The 21,200-nt window shown below is 45.4% G+C and overlaps 1 protein-coding gene across 4 annotated transcripts in view; it reads right to left on the reverse strand.

The window, feature by feature from the left end:
• The window catches only part of ZNRF3 (zinc and ring finger 3), a 263,602-nt gene that overhangs the window by 237,506 nt on the left and 4,896 nt on the right, over positions 1–21,200 (reverse strand). For 3 of the 4 annotated variants that reach the window (XM_063623375.1, XM_063623374.1, XM_063623372.1), the window contains one exon: positions 18,989–19,134. In XM_063623375.1, coding sequence (XP_063479445.1) covers positions 18,989–19,000 — 12 coding nt within the window. In that variant the 5' untranslated portion in view covers positions 19,001–19,134. Of the gene's footprint in view, positions 1–18,988; positions 19,135–20,854; positions 20,975–21,200 lie in introns of those variants that run through there. The other variant, XM_063623373.1, reaches the window with a different exon arrangement.

The following is a 21,200-nucleotide window of genomic DNA, read 5'->3' on the forward strand; positions in this document are numbered from 1 at the left end:
ATTGCTTTTGGTGTTTTAGACATGAAGTCCTTGCCCACGCCTATGTCCTGAATGGTGTTGCCTAGGTTTTCTTCTAGGATTTTTATGGCTTTAGGTCTAACATTTAAGTCTTTAATCCATCTAGAATTAATTTTTGTATAAGGTGTAAGGAAGGGATCCAGTTTCAGCTTTCTACATGTGGCTACACAGCTGGCTAATTTTGTATTTTTAGTAGAGATGGCGTTTCTCCATATTGGTCAGGCTGGTCTTGAACTCCCAACCTCAGGTGATCTGCCTGCCTCGGCCTCCCAAAGTCCTGGATTACAGGTGTGAGCCACCGCATCTGGCTGCCACCATTCTAAATAATGTCTACTTTGCTTTATCTTGATTTATCAGTTTTTGACTTTATTCATTGATTTCCAAATGAGTGATGAATTTTCTTTTTACCACCACTCCCACCTTCCCCAATATATTTTGTCACTATTTTTATTAAATGAATATAGCATGCACACTATTGTGATTATGAAATTATTATTCATAGCTGAGACACATAGTATATGATGATTACACTTTCATTCTTTTATAACTTTTTGTTTTTCCTGTAACTTTTTTTAAAAATAGAGATGGGGGACGGGGGTGGGTTGGGGGGATCTTATTGTGTTGCCCAGGCTGGTCTTGAGCTCCTGGCCTCAACCAATCCTCCCACCTCAGCCTCCCAAAGTGCTGGAATTACAGGTGTGAACCACCACACCAAGCCTGTTTAACCTGCCTCATTTTCTTCATTTCTTTTTTTTTTATTTTTTTATTTTATTTTTTTATTTATTTATTATACTTTAGGTTTTAGGGTACATGTGCATAATGTGCAGGTTTGTTACATATGTATCCATGTGCCATGTTGATTTCCTGCACCCATTAACTCATCATTTAGCATTAGGTATATCTCCTAATGCTGTCCCTCCCCCCTCCCCCCACCCCACAACAGTCCCCGGAATGTGATGTTCCCCTTCCTGCGTCCATGAGTTCTCGTTGTTCAATTCCCACCTATGAGTGAGAACATGCGGTGTTTGGTTTTTTGTCCTTGCGATAGTTTACTGAGAATGATGTTTTCCAGTTTCATCCATGTCCCTACAAAGGACACGAACTCATCATTTTTTATGGCTGCATAGTATTCCATGGTGTATATGTGCCACATTTTCTTAATCCAGTCTATCGTTGTTGGACATTTGGGTTGGTTCCAACTCTTTGCTATTGTGAATAGTGCCGCAATAAACATACGTGTGCATGTGTCTTTATAGCAGCATGATTTATAGACCTTAGGGTATATACCCAGTAATGGGATGGCTGGGTCATTTCTTTACTTTCTAAATATATACCTATTGCTATTTTTATTAAAAAATGCATCTGTGGATGTCTTTTTTTGTGTGTGTGAGCTGGAGTCTCGCTCTGTCACCCAGGCTAGAGTGTAGTGATCATGGCTCACTGCAGCCTTGACCTCCTGGGCTCAGGCAATCCTCCCAGCTCAGCCTCCCAAGTAGCTGGGATTACAGCTGCACACCATCATGCCCAGCTAATTTTTTTATTTTTTGTAGAAATGAGGTCTCACTATGATCAGCTCAGCCTGGTCTCGAACTCCTGGACTCAAGTGATCCTCCCACCTCAGCCTCCCAAAGTGCAAGGATTATAGGCTTGAGCCATCACACGGGCCCTGAAGAAAATCTTTATTCTATCCTGACACTTGATTAGTGTGCTTGGCCAAGTTGAGAATGAGGGAAATAGGAATCTAATGAGAAGTTCTCTATTTATATGTGAAGGGCTTATTAATTGCTTGGTTTTTCCTGCAAAATGATCAAGGGGAAACTTGCCTTTTCCTTTGATGACTCCCAAAATGAGAGTGTGTGGGGATCATTTATCTGAGACAACTTAGTTTTTCTAGAGAAGAACCTACAATCTCCTGTCTGGGTACAAACTTTCTGGGAGTAGGAGAAATGAAGGGGACTGGAAGTCTTTGTGGTTTTTTTTGTTTGTTTGTTTATTTATTGAGACAGAGTGTGGCTCTGTCGCCCAGGCTGGAGTGCAGTGACGCGATCCCTTTTTTTTTTTTTTTTTTTTGAGACGGAATCTCGCTTTGTCACCTAGGCCGGAGTACAGTGGCGCCAGTGGTGCAATCTTGACTCACTGCAACCTCTGCCTCCCAGGCTTAAGTGATCCTCCCACCTTAACCTTCCAAGTATCTGAGACTACAGGTGCACCGCCATGCCCAGGTAATTTTTAAATTTTTTTTAGAGACAAAGTCTCACCATGTTGCCCAGGCTGGTCTTGAATTCCTGGGCTCAAGCGATCCTCCCGTCTCGGCCTCCCTAAGTGCTGGGATTACAAGTGTGAGCCACCACACCCAGCCTTATTATGCAGACTTTCAATAAAAGTTCTTAGTTCTGAGTCTTATCTCAATTCCCTGCCATGCCTGGGGTACCTAAATCTGGAGCTTCTTAGGTTCAATTTTTCCAGACTTCAAATTTAACTCCACAGGTGAGGGTTCTAGGGAACCAAGTGACAGACAGAGATCTGTTCTCTTTTTACCAGAGAGATCATCCTATTTTATCCCTTAATGATAATAGGACTTTCTATAATGTCTCAAACATAGGGTTGCCAGATTTAGTAAGTAAAAATACAAAATGTCTGGTTAAATTTGAATTTCAGATTTTCAGATGAACAATGCAATATGTTAGATATACTTATACTAAAAGTAATTTGTTTCTTTGAAATTCATATTTGACCAATAGCCTGCCTTTTATTTATTTATTTTTTGAGATGGAGTCTCTGTTATGCAGGCTGGAGTACAGTGATGTGATCTCTGCAACCTCTGTCTCCCGGGTTCAAGTGATTCTCCTGCCTCAGCCCCCTAAGTAGCTGGGGCTACAGGTGCGCGCCACCAGGCCCAGCTAATTTTTGTTATTTTTAGTAGGGAATAGGGTTTCACTGTGTTGGCCAGGCTGGTCTCGAACTCTTGACCTCAGGTTATCCACCTGCCTTGGCCTCCCAAAGTGTTGGGATTACAGGTGTGAGCCACCACACCCGTCCCACTGTTCTAATTTCTATCACCATAGTGTACTCTAGCCTGTTCTCAAACCTCATATACCTAGGCTTATAGATTGTACTCTTGTATCTGGCTTCTCCCATTTAATATAATTAGTTTAGTTTATTTTAGTTTTTGTGAGTGTGTGTGTGTATGTGTGTAACTGAGGGGAAATTCATGTAACATAAAATAAATCATTGTAAAGTGAACAATTCGTTGGCATTTAGTACATTCACAATTCAGCACAACCACCACTTCTGTCTAGTTCCAAAACATTTTCATTACCCGCAAAGGAGTCCTCATTCCTGTGAAGCACTCAGCATTCTCCCCACCCCCAGCACCTGGCAACCACTAATCTGCTGTCTGTCTAACCTTTTCTTTTTACGGTTCATCAGTTCTTTACTGTCTGGTAAAATCCCACAAGCAGAAAAGGATTATTTTAAAGGGGCTCCAAGAAAGGAAAGCCAAGGGAACAAAAGCAGCACTAGGTAAAGTAAAATTTGGCCAGATGATCAAGCCACAAAGAAGGAAAACATTCCTAACCCCAAGATAGAGTCTACTCTTCATCTTGGGCAGAAGGTTCCTGTTCAAACCAGTCTTGAAGGCTGCCCTGGTGCTATCTACGTAAGCAGTGTTTAATTTCTATCAACAAAGCACAATTCAGTGGCAATGCTGAAAGAGAAAAAGCTGCACAGCTGGCTCTCTCTGCAAATGACATTGACATAGAGACCAAAGTAAATGTTAGCATCCTGGAAACAGCAGCAGGTGTCTTAAGTAGAACAGCAGCTACTGGGGAGAACTGTGGCCACCTGCTAAGTAGCATCTACTCAGAATTCACTTGAAACGATCATAAAAGTTATAATTTCAGACTTCTGGATGCATTTGATCATGGATATTTTTGCTGTGTCTTTCTTTGCATTGCTGGGGATTGCTGGATAATTTCTGATGTTTTCTAGACAGGTTCTTGCCCACCACCATATGCTTAGCACCCAGTACCTAGTGTGATGCTTGCCACATAGTAGGTGAACAATAAACATTTTTGGGGGTGAATGAATGAATGAGCAAACCATCTGGGGCACTGATTCGAAAAGTTGAATCACAAAATCACTGCAGTTTAGACTTGAGAAGGAGAAGGAAAAACAAGCTAATAAATGAACTCCTGGGCGGGCAAGGTGACTTATACCTGTAATCCCAGCACTTTGTGAAGCCGAGGCAGGTGGCTCACTTGAGGCCAGGAGTTTGAGACCAGACTGGCCAACAGGGCGAAACTCCGTCCCTACTAAAAATACAAAAATTAGCTGGGTATGGTGGCAGGCGCCTGTAATTCCAGCTACTCGGGAGGCTGAGGTGCAAGAATCGTTTGAATTGGGGAGGTGGCGGCTGCAGTAAGCCGAGATTGCACTACTGCAGTCCAGTCTGGGCGACAGAGAGGACTCTGCCTCAAAACAAACAAACAAACAAACAAACCAAAAAACTAAAAAACCAAGACCTCCCACAAGGGACTGTGCAAGGTGGTTTACATGCATGACTCCCTTTAATCGTCACAATTACCTTCAAAGTTATCATGATGCCAGTTTTACACATGAGGAAACTGATGGTCACAGAGATTGTCTTCCAGAAGACCAGGTTGAAGCCTTTCACTTGGAAGCTGAGGAACCTCAGGCCCAAAGCTCTCAGGGGTCTTGAACTAGTCGACAGAGCTAGCCTCGTTACCGGCCCACTTAGGATGTTTCCAGTTCTGCTTTTGGCTGAAGGCACACTGTAATGATTCCAGAAGCAATATGACCATCAATGTCCAAGGAACAGAAAGTTTCCAAAAGCAACTGTCTATTAAAATGGGATGGGGACATTAAGACTCCTGGGCAGGTTTTAGGCAAATAAGCCTTTACAGGTTACCCCAGGTGGATTCATGCCTCGAGGTCTCAGGAGATAGATATGGATGAGCAGCAGTAGGTCAGAGGTTCAGGAGCTAGACAGGCCTGGTGCTGGAGCCATGGGGATTTGCCAGCAGGTCCTGGTTGCATCACTTTTAACCTTTCTGTGCCTCAGATGAGCAACTGATTAGGGATGTACTGAGTCCCTGCCAGGTGCTCTGCCAAAGAGGACAAATCTGGCCAATAATAGTTACTGAGGGCTATCAAGTGGCTTGAGTTACAAAGGTTCATACACAAGATACAGTCCCTATTAGCTGGGCGTGGTGGTACATGTCTGTTGTCCCAGCTACTCAGGAGGCTGAGGCAGGAGGATTATATGAGCCTGAGAGGTGGAGGCTGCATTGAGCCATGATCACACCACTGCACTCCAGCATAGGCGAGAATGAGATCTTGTCTCAAAAAAAAAAAAAAAATCCAGCGCCTGCTTTTTTCTCTAATCAGGTGACAAACCATCCTGCTTTGCTGGAACCGTCCCAGTTTAAGCACTGAAAATCCCCCATCCCAGGAAACCCCTCAGTCCTGGGCACATAAGGCCAATTGGTCCCCGTGGAAGGTCTTGATGGGAAGGGGAAGGAGAAACCACACGAGAGATAAGGATGAACACTAGCTGGGGGCATGTGACGCCACGTCTAATACAGAGGCCTCCAAGGGACTCAGGACAGCAGTGCTGTACACACCACATCAGACCCTGCAGCAAAAGGAAACACCAAGAGTACTGATCCTTCTTTGTTTAAAAATGTGATATTTGGGGCCGGGCGTGGTGGCTCACGCTTGTAATCCCAGCACTTTGGGAGGCCGAGGCGGGCGGATCACAAGGTCAGGAGATCGAGACCACGGTGAAACCCCGTCTCTACTAAAAATACAAAAAAATTAGCCGGGCGTGGTGGCGGGCGCCTGTAGTCCCAGCTACTCGGAGAGGCTGAGGCAGGAGAATGGTGTGAACCCGGGAGGTGGAGCTTGCAGTGAGCCGAGATTGCGCCACTGTACTCCAGCCTGGGCGACAGAGCGAGACTCCGTCTCAAAAAAAAAAAAAAAAATGTGATATTTGGGGCCAGGCGCAATGGCTCACATTTGGGAGGCCGACATGGGAGGATCACCTGAGCCCAGACTGCCTCCCTCCCAAAGTGCTGAGATTACAAGCGTGAGCCACCATGCCCAGCCCAAAGCAGTTTTTATTGTTTTTATTGTTTTTGAGACGGAGTTTCACTCTTGTTGCCCAGGCTGGAGTGCAATGGCACAATCTCAGCTCACTGCAACCTCTGCCTCCCGAGTTCAGGTGATTCTCCTGCCTCAGCCTCCTAAAATGCTGGGATTACAGGCATGAGCCACTGCACTGGCCATTTTTGTTTGTTTGTTTAAGACACAGGGTCTTAGCTGGGTGCAGTGGTTCACACCTGTAATCCCAGCACTTTGGGAGGCCGAGGTGGGCAGATCATTTGAGGTTTGAGACTGGCCTGGCCAACATGGTGAAACCCCGTCTCTACTAAAAATACAAAAATTAGCTGGGCATGGTGGTGCTTGCCTGTAGTTCCAGCTACTCGGGGGGCTGAGGCAGGAGAATCACTTGAACCTGGTTCCAGTGAGATGAGATCGTGCCACCGCACTCCAGCCTGGGCAACAGAGCAAGACTCTGTCTCAGAAAAAAATTTTAAAAAGAGACAGGATCTTGCTCTGTCACTCAGGCTGGAGTGCAGTGGTGTGATCATAACTCACTGCAGTCTTGAACTCCTGGGCTCAAGTAATCCTCCCATCCCACCTCAGCCTCCCAAGTAGCTGGGACTACAAGTGCACACCACTCTGCCCAGCTAATTATTTATTTTTTGTAGAAATGAGGTTTTGTTCTGTTGTCCACTCTGGTCTTCCACTTTGACCTCCAAAACTGCTGGGATTACAGGTATGAGCCACCTTGTCCAGCCATGAAGCTCATACTGGACCCCAGGCAACTGGATTCTACTCTCTGTGTGCCTAACCACCAGGCTGCACTGTCCAAGTCAAACTGACCCCTGCAGCCTCGGGCCTCAAACATCATCAACTTGGTTTTCTTCACTTCAAAGATGAGGAATAGAGAGGTGCAAGTGTTAATAACAGTAGAACTAGGACTAGAGCCCTGGATTCCTGGCTTCCAGTCCAAGGGCTCATTCTCATGGTTGTCTCTCAAAGCAAGGCACCCCTGGGGAGCTTGCATGCCCTGCCAGGGCCTTCAGGTGCTATTTACTCAGCTTGGTGTGGACTCTGCCCGGCTTCTGGGCTATTATTTGCACAGCAGATGTCACCCAGCACCCCCTCCAACCAAGGAATGCAAACAAAGACGAAAAAACATTCTTTTGCTGGTTTCAGACAGCTTGACATGAGTTTTCAGTTTCTATCTAATAAAATGCAAATTACTGAAAGAGGGGGTTGCCTGAGAAGTATCTAAAAGCAGTGGACCAGGCCTGGATCTTTTCCATGCCTGGGCAACCTCCAGGACACAGGGCAAGGAATCTAGATTTGAATCCCAGTTCCATTAGCAGGGCATGGTGGTGTACACCTGTAGTCCCAGCTGCCTGGAAGGCTGAGGTGGGAAGATCATGTGAGCCTGGGAAGTAGAGGCTGCAGTGAGCTGTGATTGCACCACTGCACTCCAGCCTGGGCGACAGAGTGAGACCCTGTCTCAAAATAATAATAATAATAAGATCCCAGTTCCACCACTGACAATTTCATGGTCATCGGCTTAACCTCACAGGGCCTCATTCTCCTCTGAGAAAGGGGGCCAATTCCTAACTTGAGGGAACCAAAGAGAGAATGGATGCCAAGTGCTCACACAGTGCCTGGCACACGTCCAACACTCGCTAGCTATCCTTCCTAAAGCTGACTTATTTCAGATATCTCATGTATGTCTCTGAAAATAAAGGAAGCTTTAAAGTATAGAGGACAAAAACAAGGCTTACTGTTTTTCCCTACTCTGACTTTACCTGGCTTCTTCCTGGAAAAGGGTTCCAAGAACTTTTAGAAGTAGAAAGTGAACAAACAAAGGAGATTTTAATCTGTAAAAACAGCCCTACAGATTCCCTCTTTCTCAGGGAGGCCACTGCCTGCAGCTGGAAGCAAATCCACTTAATCAGTAACTTTAGCTCCCTGATCAGTTTCCAACAAGCAGTTCCTATTCTTGAACCAGGATATGCAAACATGGGCACTTACTGGAAGGGAGGTTTCAGGGCCTCTGGGATTTCGTCAGCTGCTCACTCTCCCAGGAGAGCTTGTGGGACCTGTCAAGCCAGCGGCCAAGGACAGAAGGCAAGCTGAACATTTCAAGGTCTACTGGGCCTCCCCCCTTTCAGTTTTTAATTCAGGCAGAACACATTTAAGAAATGCCAAGGAGGAAGCAGTGTGGATTTATGGCTGCCAAGCCAAGTGGGGTGCAGAAAGAAAACAAGAGGAAATACAAAAGGTTGCCTACCTCATTGTACAAAGTGAGGAGGCAGGACAGGTGCACAGAGCATAGCCTTGTCCTATCTCAGGAGCCCTGGGTTGCATCCCAGCTCCTGATCCCAAGAGATACATTTCCTGGGACTCCAAGGGAGAGCAGCAACACTGGTCAAGCCCAGAGACCTGAAGCTCTTTCCCACTGCTTTAGGGACAGCGTCAAAGCAGGGAAGTAGGGGTGGTGAGTGTGTAAAATTCAAGGCCAATTGCAGAGGTGGGGGAAGGATATTCTTTCTCTCTCTCTCTTTCTCTCTCTCTCTCTCTCACACACACACACACACGCACACACGTTCTGCCTCCCATTTTTAAAACAAGTTGTTTATTAAGGTCAGGTGAAGTGACTCACGCCTGTAATCCCAGCACTTTGGGAGGCCAAGGCAGGCGGATCACCTGAGGTCAGGAGTTCGAGACCAGAGTTGCCAACATGGTGAAACCCCGTCTCTACTAAAAGTACAAAAATTAGGTGGGCGTGGTGGTGGGCACCTGTAATCCCAGCTACTCGGGAGGCTGAGGCACAAGAATCGCTTGAGCCTGGGAGGCAGAGTTTGCAGTGAGCTGAGATCACACCACTGCACTACAGCCTGGGCAACAGAGCGAGACTCCATCTCAAAAAAAAAAAAAAAGGTTGGTTAAAAGAGAAATATTAAGGAAGTCTTGAAGGGGCTGGAGTGAAGGTAGGAAAGAGACAAGGGACAAGAGTTAAAATAAGTATATACAGAAATCTAGAAGGATCAGCCGGCCTTGGTGGCTCATGCCTGTAATCCCAGCACTTTGGGAGGCCGAGGCGGGTGGATCACCTGAGATCAGGAATTTGAAACCAGCCTGGCCAACATAGTGAAACCCCGTCTCTACTAAAAATACAAAAAATTAGCCAGGTGTGGTGGTGGGCGCCTGTAATCCAAGCTATTTGGGAGGCTGAGGCAGGAGAATCGCTTAAACCTGAGAGGCGGAGGTTGCAGTGAGCCAAGATCGTGCCACTGCACTCCAGCCTGGGCAACAGTGCAAGACTCCGTCTCAAAAAAAAAAAAAGAAAAAAAGAAAAAAGAAATCTAGAAGGATCTTCTTATACTGCCTTGGGGACAGTAGCAGGTGTTAAAGTCTGAATATATTTTTTTCTTTAGTTTCAAGTAATTTTTAGCACTAGATGAACTGTTATTGCTTTCTTGAGATTCTATGTCAGGTGCAGGTGGCTTATAGCTTTTTTGGCAGGGAAAAGAGGCATGAAGAAAAGAAGCTAAATTCTGTGCAAACTCCTACTCATCCTTCAAAGCCCATTTGAACATCCTCTCCTTTATGAAGCCTTCCCTGATGGCCCTGGGGAGTTTGGTGTCTTTCTCTTTCCTCAGTACCACCACTTAGGGATGGTGACAGTTACACTGCATTGGAACTATTTGCATGTCTCTCTCCTCTTCTGGATTCTGGTCCCTTGAGAGCAAGATAAAGGCACCAGTGTTCAGGATGAATGCATGACCCCAAATCCAAGGTTTTCTGGCAGTGGTTATGATCACGATGCTAGAAATATCAGTTGACTGCAGTTGTCATGACCCAGCTTCTGGATACCAAATAAAAAAGCACTGAATGCAAATAATAGAGCACAGGTGAAGGGTGGTGAATTTTAGGAGAACCTTAAGTCTGCACAAAACCAAATTGTTCTCCCTCTCATGCTGGTACCTGAGAGAGTGTGGGACACTCCCTTCTCCCTTGGTCAAGATTAGAGGAGTCCCTTTAGTTTTTATTTATTTTTTGAGACAGAATTTCTCTCTTGTTGCCCAGGCTGGAGTGCAGTGGCATGATCTCAGCTCACTGCAACCTCCCTCTCCCGGGTTCAAGTGATTCTCCTTCCTCAGCCTCCCAAGTAGCTGGGATTACAGGCACGCGCCACCACGCCTGGCCAATTTTTTGTATTTTTAGTAGAGACAGGGTTTTGCCACGTTGGCCAGGCTGGTCTCAAACTCCTGACCTTAGGTGACCAACTCGCCTTGGCCTCCCAAGGTGATGGGATTACAGGTGTGAGCCACTGTGCCAGGCCAGAGGAATCCCTTTATAAAGCTGTGTTTTCGGCCGGGTATGGTGGCTCACACCTGTAATCCCAGCACTTTGGGGGGCTGAGGCAGGCAGATCACCTAAGGTCAGGAGTTTGAGACCAGCCTGGTGAAACCCCATCTCTACAAAAATACAAAAATTAGCCAGGCGCGGTGGCGTGCACCTGTAATTCCAGCTACTAGGGAGGCTGAGGCAGGAGAATCACTTGAACCCAGGGGGCAGAGGTTGCAGTGAGCTGAGATCATGCCACCACATTCCAGCCTGAGCAACAGAGTAAGACTCTGTCTCAAAAAAAAAAAAAAAACAAGAAAGAAAAAGAAAAGAAAGAAAACTGTGTTTTCAGTGATTTTCCCCAAGATTTTTTGTTTTGTTTTGTTTTTTTGAGACAGTGTCTCGCTCTATTGCCCAGGCTGGAGTGCAGTGGTACAATCTCGGCTCACTGCAGTCTCAGCCTCCTGGGCTCAAGTCATCCTCCCTCTTCCCACCCCAACCTCCCCAGCAGCTGGGACTACAGGCATGTGTCACCAAGCCCAGTTGATTTTTGTATTTTTTGTAGAGACGGGGTTTCACCACGTTGCCTAGGCTGGTCTTGAATGTCTGGGCTCAAGCGATCCGCCTGTCTTGGCCTCTCAAAGCGCTGGGATTACAGGCATGAGCCACCATACCTGGCCTTCCCCAAGACTTTTAAGTGAAACTTAGAATCAAATAATGCACTTCCAGCAATCCTGAACAAATCTGATTTTTCAAGACATTGCTGAAACACTTCAATCTGAGAAATGTTTATTCCGACCCAAAGCCATACCCAGGGCAGATGTCTTCTTTACCCCTTTATTCCATAAGGTAAGAAAAAAACATACTCACAGAGCCTTAGAGTTGTAAAGGCACCTGGTCAACTGGAAGGTGACTTGAAAGAACCCCTGCCCCTCCTCTTGCATATACCTCTGGATTGTTGGGGAATCTGCATTCATTTCTTCACCTGCACTGCCTCTGTACAGACCCCCCCGAGTCAGTGTCTGTTCCAGGCACCTCTCTACACATGTTCCCATGGCTGAGGGGGCCATCGGTGGGCAAGCAGACCTCAGAAACAGTTGGTTGCAGTTGCTATCACTTTCCTTTAGATATCTAGGCAGTATTTCCTAAAGCGAAGTCAGAGTGGCTCAGGCTAAGATGGGCCGCCTTTGTTCTGGAGCCCGGAACTATAAATTCAACAAGCTCCTTCCTGTGTGCCAGGCACTCTGCTAGGTCGCCTTCACTCCCACATTTTCCAGTAGAAACACACAACAACAATGAAGGAAAAAAAAGGAAGCTCTCAAAGAAGTTAATGCTTTGTTCCAGGTTATCTAGCAGAGTCAAGAGCTAACCCACAACTTACAGCTCAAGTTTGGTAGTTAATGTCATAATTTTTAAAAAATGAAAACAGCCAGGATTTATGCAGTTCCAAGAGCCAGCTGGGTAAAATATAGACCCAACTCTGTTTTGGTGAATGGAGGGGAGATGAGAAGAGAAAAATCTCCAAGAACAAAGGAGGAGGTATAATTATGTTTGCCTCAGAGAAAACTGGGAGAGAAACCATTCATCTTCCATTCATTCATCTTCCATTCCCAGATCTTGGAAGAATAGTCACTGTAACGTGGGGGCTAGAAGCATTGGCTTATGAAATGGACAGGCAAAGGTAGGTTTTCAGCTCCACCACATCCTAGCTAGGTAACCTTGGACAAGTTGCTTAACCTCTCCACTACTCCAAGAAGTTACAGATCACTGAAAGTACAGACATTGGCAAGTATTTTTTGGAAACACATTATGGGTCCTAAGGACTATACTATAGTCTATAAATCTGGAATTTTATGCTGGAAAATACAACTTGTTTTCAAATGGAAAATGATTGTGTTTTGTATAAAACAACAGAGTCACATTTTAAGACCAGGCTGGATAACATAACAAGACCTCTTCTCTACAAAAAAATAATAAAAATAAGCCAGTTATAAAGAGAGCTAAATAATAACAAAAGAAAAAAGAAAAAAATTAGCTAGGTGTGGTGGTGTGCTTGGGAGGCTGAGGCAGGAGGATCACTAGGGATCAGGAAATCATGACCAGCCTGGGAAACATAGCAAGACTCCCGTCTCTACCAAAAAAAAAAAATTGTTTTTAATTAGCTGGGCATGGCAGTGTGCTTGGAAGGCTGTGGCGGGAGGATCACTTGAGCCCAGGAGTTTGAGGTTATGGTGAACTATGATTGCACCATTACACTCCAGCCCAGGCAACAGAGCAAGACAGTGTCTCCGAAAATAAAAATAAAACAACAGAGTCATATTTTCAAATTGCAGATGCCAACCTCTTCTTTCCCGGGCCTGACTGCCTCACACAATTTGTTTAGTATAGAGCACTTCCCCATAAGCCACCAAGCCCCAGTTATGGCGTAATTCAAACCCTGCCCCTAGAATTTCACGTAGGAGGGTCACAGGTCTGTGTGCTCAGCAAATGTTTGCTGTCCTCTGCTGGGAATTTTGTTCCAGGTCACACTAACAGGGCAGATACTTGGCAGCCTGTGACCAGGTCCAGTCCACTCATTGATCAGACGGAAATTTTCTTTCCAGTTTGGAGGAGGGAGCAACTGGAGAAAGCTTATCCAAGGTCCATCGCTGTGACATTTTTCCTGCTTTGTGGACCCCATTTCTGCTTGTGACCAGTGATCAAATTTTATACATACTTAGACATATTTTGAAGACGTGAGTACCCTACTGTTTCACGTAGACCTCTGGGAACTGTCAAACTTCTTTCCTACCAAATTCCTTTTTTCTTTTTTTTTTAGACAGAGTCTCACTCGCTCTGTTACCCAGGCTGGAGTGCAGTGGTGCGATCTCAGCTCACTGCAACCTCCACCTCCTCAGGTTCAAAGGATTCTCCTAACTCAGTCTCCCCAATAGCTGGGATTACAGGTGCACGACACCATGCCCAGCTAATTTTTATATTTTTAGTAGAGATGGGGTTTCACCATGTTGGCCAGGATGGTCTCCAACTCCTGACCTCAAGTAATTCACCCGCCTCGGCCTCCCAAAGTGCTGGGATTACAGGCGTGAGCCACTGCGCCCAGCCCTTGGCTACCAAATATCTAAAGATGGAAGAAAGGATGAGATTAATGATAGACTAAGAAGAGTTTAGGAATGCCTGTTGGTAATTACGGTGGACTGTCTTTGGAAATAATAATAGGTAACAGATATGTGTTTTCTCTATGTCACGTGCTGTGTTAAATACATGATCTTATTCAAAGCTCAGCCCTCATTTTGGAGACAAGGACTGAGGCTCAAAGAGGTTAAGCAACTTGTCCAAGGTTACCTAGCTAGGTGGTGGAGCTGAAAACTTACCTATGCCTATTTCATAAGCCAATGCTTCTAGCCCCCACGTTAGAGTGAGTACTCTTCCAAGGTCTGGGAATGGAAGATGAATGAATGGAAGATGAATGGTTTCTCTCCCAGTTTTCTCTGAGGCAAACATAATTATACTTCTTCCTCTGTTCCTGGCCTGGAGGTTTTTTCTTCTCATATCACCTTTATTCACCAAAACAGAATGGGTCTATATTTTATCCAGCTGGCTCTTGGAACCACATAAATCCTGGCTGTTTTCATGGAAAAAAAAAAAAGAAAGAAAGAAAGAACAGAAAAACTACAGCTTGCTATCTTATCCCACATGAATATCAGATGTGCAAAGTCAGCTATAAATAAGAGGATATTTTGGCCAGGCGCAGTGGCTCATGCTTGTAATCCCAGTGCTTAGGGAGGCCTAGGCGGGCTGATCACTTAAGGTCAGGAGTTCAAGATCAGCCTGGCCAACATAGCGAAACCCCGTCTCTACTAAAAATACAAAAAAAAAAAAAATTAGCTGGGCATGGTGGCAGGTGACTGTAGTCTCAGCTACTCAGGAGGCTGAGCCAGGAGAATCACTTGAACCCAGGAGGCAGAGGTTGTGGTGAGCTGAGACTGCGCTACTGCACTCTTGCCTGGGCGATAGAGTGAGACTTTGTCTCAAAACAAAACAACAAAACAAAAACAGGATATTTTTTAAAATGCTGAGAGTCCCTAGTTTATTCACAGGAAATTCAGTCTCCTACAAGCCAGATCATACACAAATTCTCAGCGTCACCTAAAGCCTAAGCCACCTCACCAAAGGGGGAGGGAGGGATCAGTTGTTACCATTTTGGAGTCAAAGCCCCAGGGTGCGTGTCTGGGAAGATTGAACTTGAGTAAATTAAGCTCTTCAGATAAATACGGTTTGCTGAAATTAATCATGAAACATTCTGCAAAAGTAGGTGTACTATCCGGAAGCCAAGTAATTAACACCAATGCAGGATCCCGGAACAGAGAAAGATCATTAAAGGAAAAATTGGTGAAATCCAAATAAAGACTAGAGTTTAGTTCCTAGCAATATGTCAGTGTTGGTTTCTCAGTTTTGACAAATGTGCCATAGTGGTGTAAGCTGATAATGTTAGGGGAAACTGGAACTGGGTGAGGGCGTGCCTGAGAATTATCTGTGCTAGCTTTGAAACATTTCTGTACATTTGGCTGAGCTCATGATAATCCCAGCACTTTGGGAGGCCGAGGTGGGTGGATCACGTGAGGTCAGGAGTTCAAGACCAGCCTGGCCAACATGGTGAAACCCCATCTCTACTAGGAGGTTGCAGTGAGCTGGGATTGCGCCACTGCACTCCAGCCTGGGTGACAGAGCAAGACTGCGTCTCAAAAGAAAAGAAAAGAAATTTTTCTGTACATTTAAATTATGCCAAAATAAAAAGTTTAAAATTTCAGTACCAATGAACTGGTTTTCTTTCTTATAGGAATAATGAAGGGGGCTTGCAACACTTAAACTTCTTTCTTTTGAGACAGGGTCTCACTCTGTTGCCCAGGTTGGAATGCAGTGGCATGATCACAGCTCACTGCAGCCTCGACTTCCTGGACTCAGGTGTTTCTCCCACCTCAGCCTCCTGAGAAACTGGGACTACCGGTGCATGCCACCATGGCTGGCTAATTTTTTGTATTTTTTGTAGAGATGGGGTCTCACCATGTTGCCCAGGCTGGTCTCAAGCTCCTGGGTTCAAGGGATCCGCCCACCTCAACCTCCCAAAGTGCTGGGATTACAGGCGTGACACACCGCATCCCGCTAAGCTTCTCTCAAACAAGATAAAGCTTGCTTCTCTTGCCACCTTTGAACCTCAGAATACAGAACAGTTACCAACAATGGAGAGTTTGTGCTTTCTTTAAAAAAAAAAAGCAAAACCAGATGCAGAGCCAGGTCAGTGCCAAGTGAAAAAGAGCCATGCGATATCTTCACATTTTTTGAATGAATCTTTTCCTTTTGTTGTCATGCCCTTTTAGTGTCATTTTTAATTGACTGGGCAAATGAACTGCAGCATTTTGTAGATGCCAAAGAGGTACTGAATTTCTTAGAACCCAAGTGCACACAAGCGAATTTCAGGAAGTTTTGCAACTTTTTTTCCAGAAAGCTGTGGGCAGCCACAGGACTGAAGGAAACACCCGTCAACATGACCAAGAGGATTTCCTGCCCACACACTCAGCATCTCAACGTTATTTGAACGGTTTGTAGATGTCTTTCTTTAGAAATACACTAATAAAATTGGAAATACGGGATCAGTAGTCCTAGCAAACCAAAATGACCATCCATTTCTGGAAAATAATGAAGTCCTATGCATTCAAGTTGTTTTCTTTTTTCTTCTTTCTTTCTTTCTTTTTTTTTTTTTTAAGATCTTTTCTTGGTTATGACAAATGTAACACAGTAATTTTTTTTTTTTTTTTTGAGATGGAGTCTCACTCTGTTGCCCACGCTGGAATGCAGTGGCATGATCTCAGCTCATTGCAACCTCCACCTCCCAGGTTCAAGTGATTCTTCTGCCTCAGCCTCCCAAGTACCTGGGACTACACGTGCTCGCCACCACGTCCAGCTAATTTTTGCATTTTTAGTAGAGACAGGGTTTCACCATATTGGCCAGGCTGGTCTCGAACTCCTGACCTCGTGATCCGCCTGCTTTGGCTTCCCAAAATGCAGGGATTACAGGCGTGAGCCACCACGCCTGGCTATAACACAATAATTTAAGATGACAACATTAGAGGAAGTTAGAACTGAGAAGAGGGTACACAGCGTTTTCTGTGAGACTGACTCAACTTCGATTCCATCAGGGAAACAAAAATATTGTATAGAAATTTACTCTTCATTCTCTCCCAAAACATTTGAGAGTTTTTCATTTTTCTTTGTGATAATATAAAAGGTTTTCCTAAACTCTTTGCATTTTTTTCCTTTTTTTTCCTTCTCTTTTCTTTCTTTCTTTCTTTCTTTTTTTTTTCTTTTTTTTGAGACAGGGTCTCTCTCTGTCACCCAGGCTGGAGTGCAGTGGCACTACCACTACCATGCCTCACTGCAGCCTGGACCTCCTGGGCTCAAGTGATCCTTCCACCTCAGTCTTCCAAGTAGCTGGGACTGCAGGCATGCACCATGACTCCCGGCTAATTTTTGTATTTTTTGTAGAGAGAGCGTCCCACTTTGTTGCCCAAGCTGGTCTAGAACTCCTGGAATACGCCCGCCTCGGATTTCCAAAGTGCTGGGATTATAGGTGTGAGCCACCTGCACCTGGCCTCTTTTTCCATTTAATTGGTATGTTTAAAACAATGAGCAACATATCTTCCTTGCTAGAATCTGCCTTTTTTTTTTTTTGGGACGGAGTCTCGCTCTGTCGCCCAGGCTGGAGTGCAGTGGCGCATCTCGGCTCACTGCAAGCTCCGCCTCCTGGGTTCACGCCATTCTCCTGCCTCAGCCTCCAAGTAGCTGGGACTACAGGCGCCCGCCACCACGCCTGGCTAATTTTTTTTTCTGTATTTTTAGTAGAGACGGGGTTTCATCGTGGTCTCGATCTCCTGACCTCGTGATCCGCCCACCTCAGCCTCCCAAAGTGCTGGGATTACAAGCGTGAGCCACCGCGCCCGGCCTAGAATCTGCCTCTTGACTCTAGCATTGGAATCTATAAAATACAATGCCAAGCAAAGGCATAGGACACATGAGTCCTTAACAATGACTATTGAAATCATGGCATCAGGGACCCAAATTCCTGAATTATATTCCTATTCTTTGCCCAAGCCATTTTTATTTTATTTTATTTTACTTTATTTAGAGATGGGGTCTCGCTCTGTAGCCCAGACTGGAGTGCAGTGGCATGATCATAGCTCATTGCAGCCACAAACTCCTGGGCTCAAGCTCAAGCAATCTTCCTGCCTCAGCCTCCCAAGTAGCTAGGACTACAGGCACAAGCAACCACACCTGGCTTCCCAAACAATTTTAAAATTCATTTAGTCAATAAACAGGGAGATGCAGAAATGAGTCAAAGAGCCTTCAAAGACCATACAGTGTAATGTGGAGATAAAGACAGGTAACAGTGCTGCAGCTGTTATGCTGGAAGTTTGTGGGGGACATGTGGGAACAAAGCAGGTATAGATTGGAGTGGTGTTTGAGCTGACTTGAGAGTAGTGATCTCAGTCAGGGAGATCTTGGCCCCCAGGGGACATTCTGCAATGTCCAAAGACAATTTTGGTTGTCACAACTTGGAGGAGGGGAGGGGTGCCACTGGCATCTGGTGGGCAGAGGCCAGGGATACTGTTAAACATCCTACAAAGGACAGAGCTGCCCCTCACCATAAAGAATAGTCCAGCCCCACATGTCAATAACACTGAGGTTGAGAAACTGTAGTTTAAACAAACAGAAGAAATGGGGTTTACCAGGCAAACTAAACAGAGAAGAATAATTCAGGGAAATGGTAAGACAGGAGTGAGGGATGGACAGATAAGCTGGAGACGTAATCTGTAGGCTTAAGCTGATTATTTTTTCCCTTTGAACCTTAATTTTCCCATTCACAAAATAGTGATGCTATAATGTGGAATGACTCACCTCTTTTCCTGGTATCAGAAGAAAGTGCCACTGATAAAAATTGTGTCCCTGTGTCCCACCTACTTCTAATTGTCCTGCTCAAGCCTACCTGTTCCTCAGCAGTGCTGGTAGCTTATTGATGAGAACAAAGACAGTACTTGGGAAATCTAACAAAGGGCAATGTGGCAGGTAAAATTGTCAGTAAGCCGGGCGTGGTGGCTCACACCTGTAATCCCAGCACTTTGGGAAGCCGAGGCAGGCTGATCACCTGAGGTTGGGACTTTGAGACCAGTCTGACAAACATGGAGAAACCCCGTCTCTTCTAAAAATACAAAATTAGCTGGGCCCGGTGGCGCATGCCTGTAGTCCCAGCTACTCGGGAGGCTGAGGCAGGAGAATGGCATGAACCCAGGAGGCGGAGCTTGCAGTGAGCCGAGATTGCGCCACTGCACTCCAGCCTGGGTGACAGAGCAAGACTCGGTCTCAAAAAAAAAAAAAATTGTCAGTAAAAGCGAGGACTGTATTTAATGGCATGTAACAACAAGAACCCAGCTACCACAGCAATTATAATTCTTACGTAATGTGACATCTGGAAATGAGCAGTCTAGGGCTAAATGGCCACTCCATGGTGCAATCAGGAGCACAGACTCCTTTCCCCTCTGACGTCCTTAGCATGTGACTCCAATCTGCATATTTGCGAGATGGCAGCTGAACCTCTCAATCCTTGGAAGTTTCATCAGCATTCCAGACAAGGAAGAGGAGAAAAAAGGAAAAGAGCAACAGGCAAAAGGTGAAAGCCTTCCCAGTTGAGTCTCCTCCACTTAACAAACTTTCCTGGAATCGTCTGTGCCTAGAACTTCCACGTATGTATACATTGGCCTGAACCACATTACATAACTATCCATAACCTCCAGGGAGTCTGGAAGCTGAGTGTTTTCAAGTGGGCATCCTGAACAAAATAGATTTTTTTTAATAAGGAAGAAAAAGTATAATAGGTGCTGTGTAGGTAACTAGAACCATTGCCTTAGTGCTTTAAAATGAGTACATTCAGGGCCAGGAGCGGTGGCTCATGCCTGTAATCCCAGCACTTTGGGAGGCCGAGGCAGGTGGATCATCTGAGGTAGGGAGTTCAAGACCAGCCTGACCCACATGGAGAAACCCCATCTCTACTAAAAATACAAAATTAGCTGGGCATGGTGGCACATGCCTGTAATTGCAGCTACTTGGGAGGCTGAGGCAGGAGAATCACTTGAACCCAGGAGGCAGAGGTTGGGGTGAGCTGAGATGGCGCCATTGCACTCCAGCCTGGGCAACAAGAGTGAGACTCCGTCTCAAAAAAAGAAAAAAAAATGACTACATTCGGCTGGGAGCGGTGGCTCACGCCTGTAATTCCAGCACTTTGGGAGGGTGAGGCGGGTAGATCACCTGAGGTCAGGAATTCTAGACCAGCCTGGCCAACATAACAAAACCCCATATCTACTAAAAATACAAACAAAAAAAAAATTAGCCAGGCATGATGGTGCATGCCTGTAATCCCAGCTACTCAGGAGGCTGAGACAGGAGAATCACTTGAACCCAGGAGGTGAAAGCTGCAGTGAGCCGACATCATGCCACTGCACTTCAGCCTGGGTGACAGAGTAAGACCCTGTCTCAAAAGATAATAAAATAAAATAAAGCATATTGCAGATATGTAACCATTCAATAGTCATTCAAAAATATTTATTGAATGCCTAGTATGTACTCAGCACTATCATAAGCACAGAACACACAAAAAATGTAACCACGATTAACCCTAGCTTCTGCGTCTAATGAGCTTGTTGAAATCCAGTTGGGAAAAACATACAATATAAACAATAAAATGTTGGATAACCATGAAAGAGTTAAATAACAATCTCTAATAGCAATATAAAAAAGCAGTACATCACTGGTGGGAATGTAAAATGGTATAACCTATAGCCACTTTGGAAAGCCGCTAAGTTTCTAAAAAATTTAAACATAGGTAAAACCCCGTCTCTACTAAAAAAATACAAAAAATTAGCCGGGCGTGGTGGCGGGCGCCTGTAGTCCCAGCTACTCGGAGAGGCTGAGGCAGGAGAATGGCGTGAACCTGGGAGGCGGAGCCTGCAGTGAGCCGAGATTGCGCCACTGCACTCCAGCCTGGGTGACAGAGCGAGACTCCGTCTCAAAAAAAAAAAAAAAAAAAAAATTTAAACATAGTATTTACCATATGATACTGCAATTCCACTTCTAGGTATTTACCCAAGAGAAATGAAAATATAAAGATTTCGCCAGGTCCGGTGGTTCACGCCTACAATCCCAACACTTTGGGAGCCCAACTTAGGTGGATCACCTGAGGTCAGGAGTTCCAGACCAGGCTGGCCAACATGGTGAAACTCTGTCTCTACTAAAAATACAAAAATCAACCAGGCTTGGTGGCTTGTACCTGTAATCCCAGCTACTCAGGAAGCTGAGGCAGGAGAATCAAGAGTCGAAGGTTGCAGTAAGACAGTGAGCTGAGATCGTGCCACCCCACTCCAGCCTGGGCAACAAAGCGAGATTCCATCTCAAAAAGAAGAAAAAAAGTGGGAATGTTTCTTGATTGAAAAAACATAGGCCTGGCTGGGCACAGTGGCTCACGCCTGTAATCCCAACACTTTGGGAGGCTGAGGCGGGTGGATCACAAGGTCAGGAGTTCTATACCAGCCTGTCCAACATAGTGACACCCCGTCTCTACTAAAAAAACCAAAAATTAGATGGGTATGGTGGCAGGCGCCTGTAATCCCAGGTAC

The sequence above is a fragment of the Symphalangus syndactylus genome, chromosome 18, assembly GCF_028878055.3.
Source record: "Symphalangus syndactylus isolate Jambi chromosome 18, NHGRI_mSymSyn1-v2.1_pri, whole genome shotgun sequence".
Lineage (NCBI taxonomy): Eukaryota > Metazoa > Chordata > Mammalia > Primates > Hylobatidae > Symphalangus > Symphalangus syndactylus.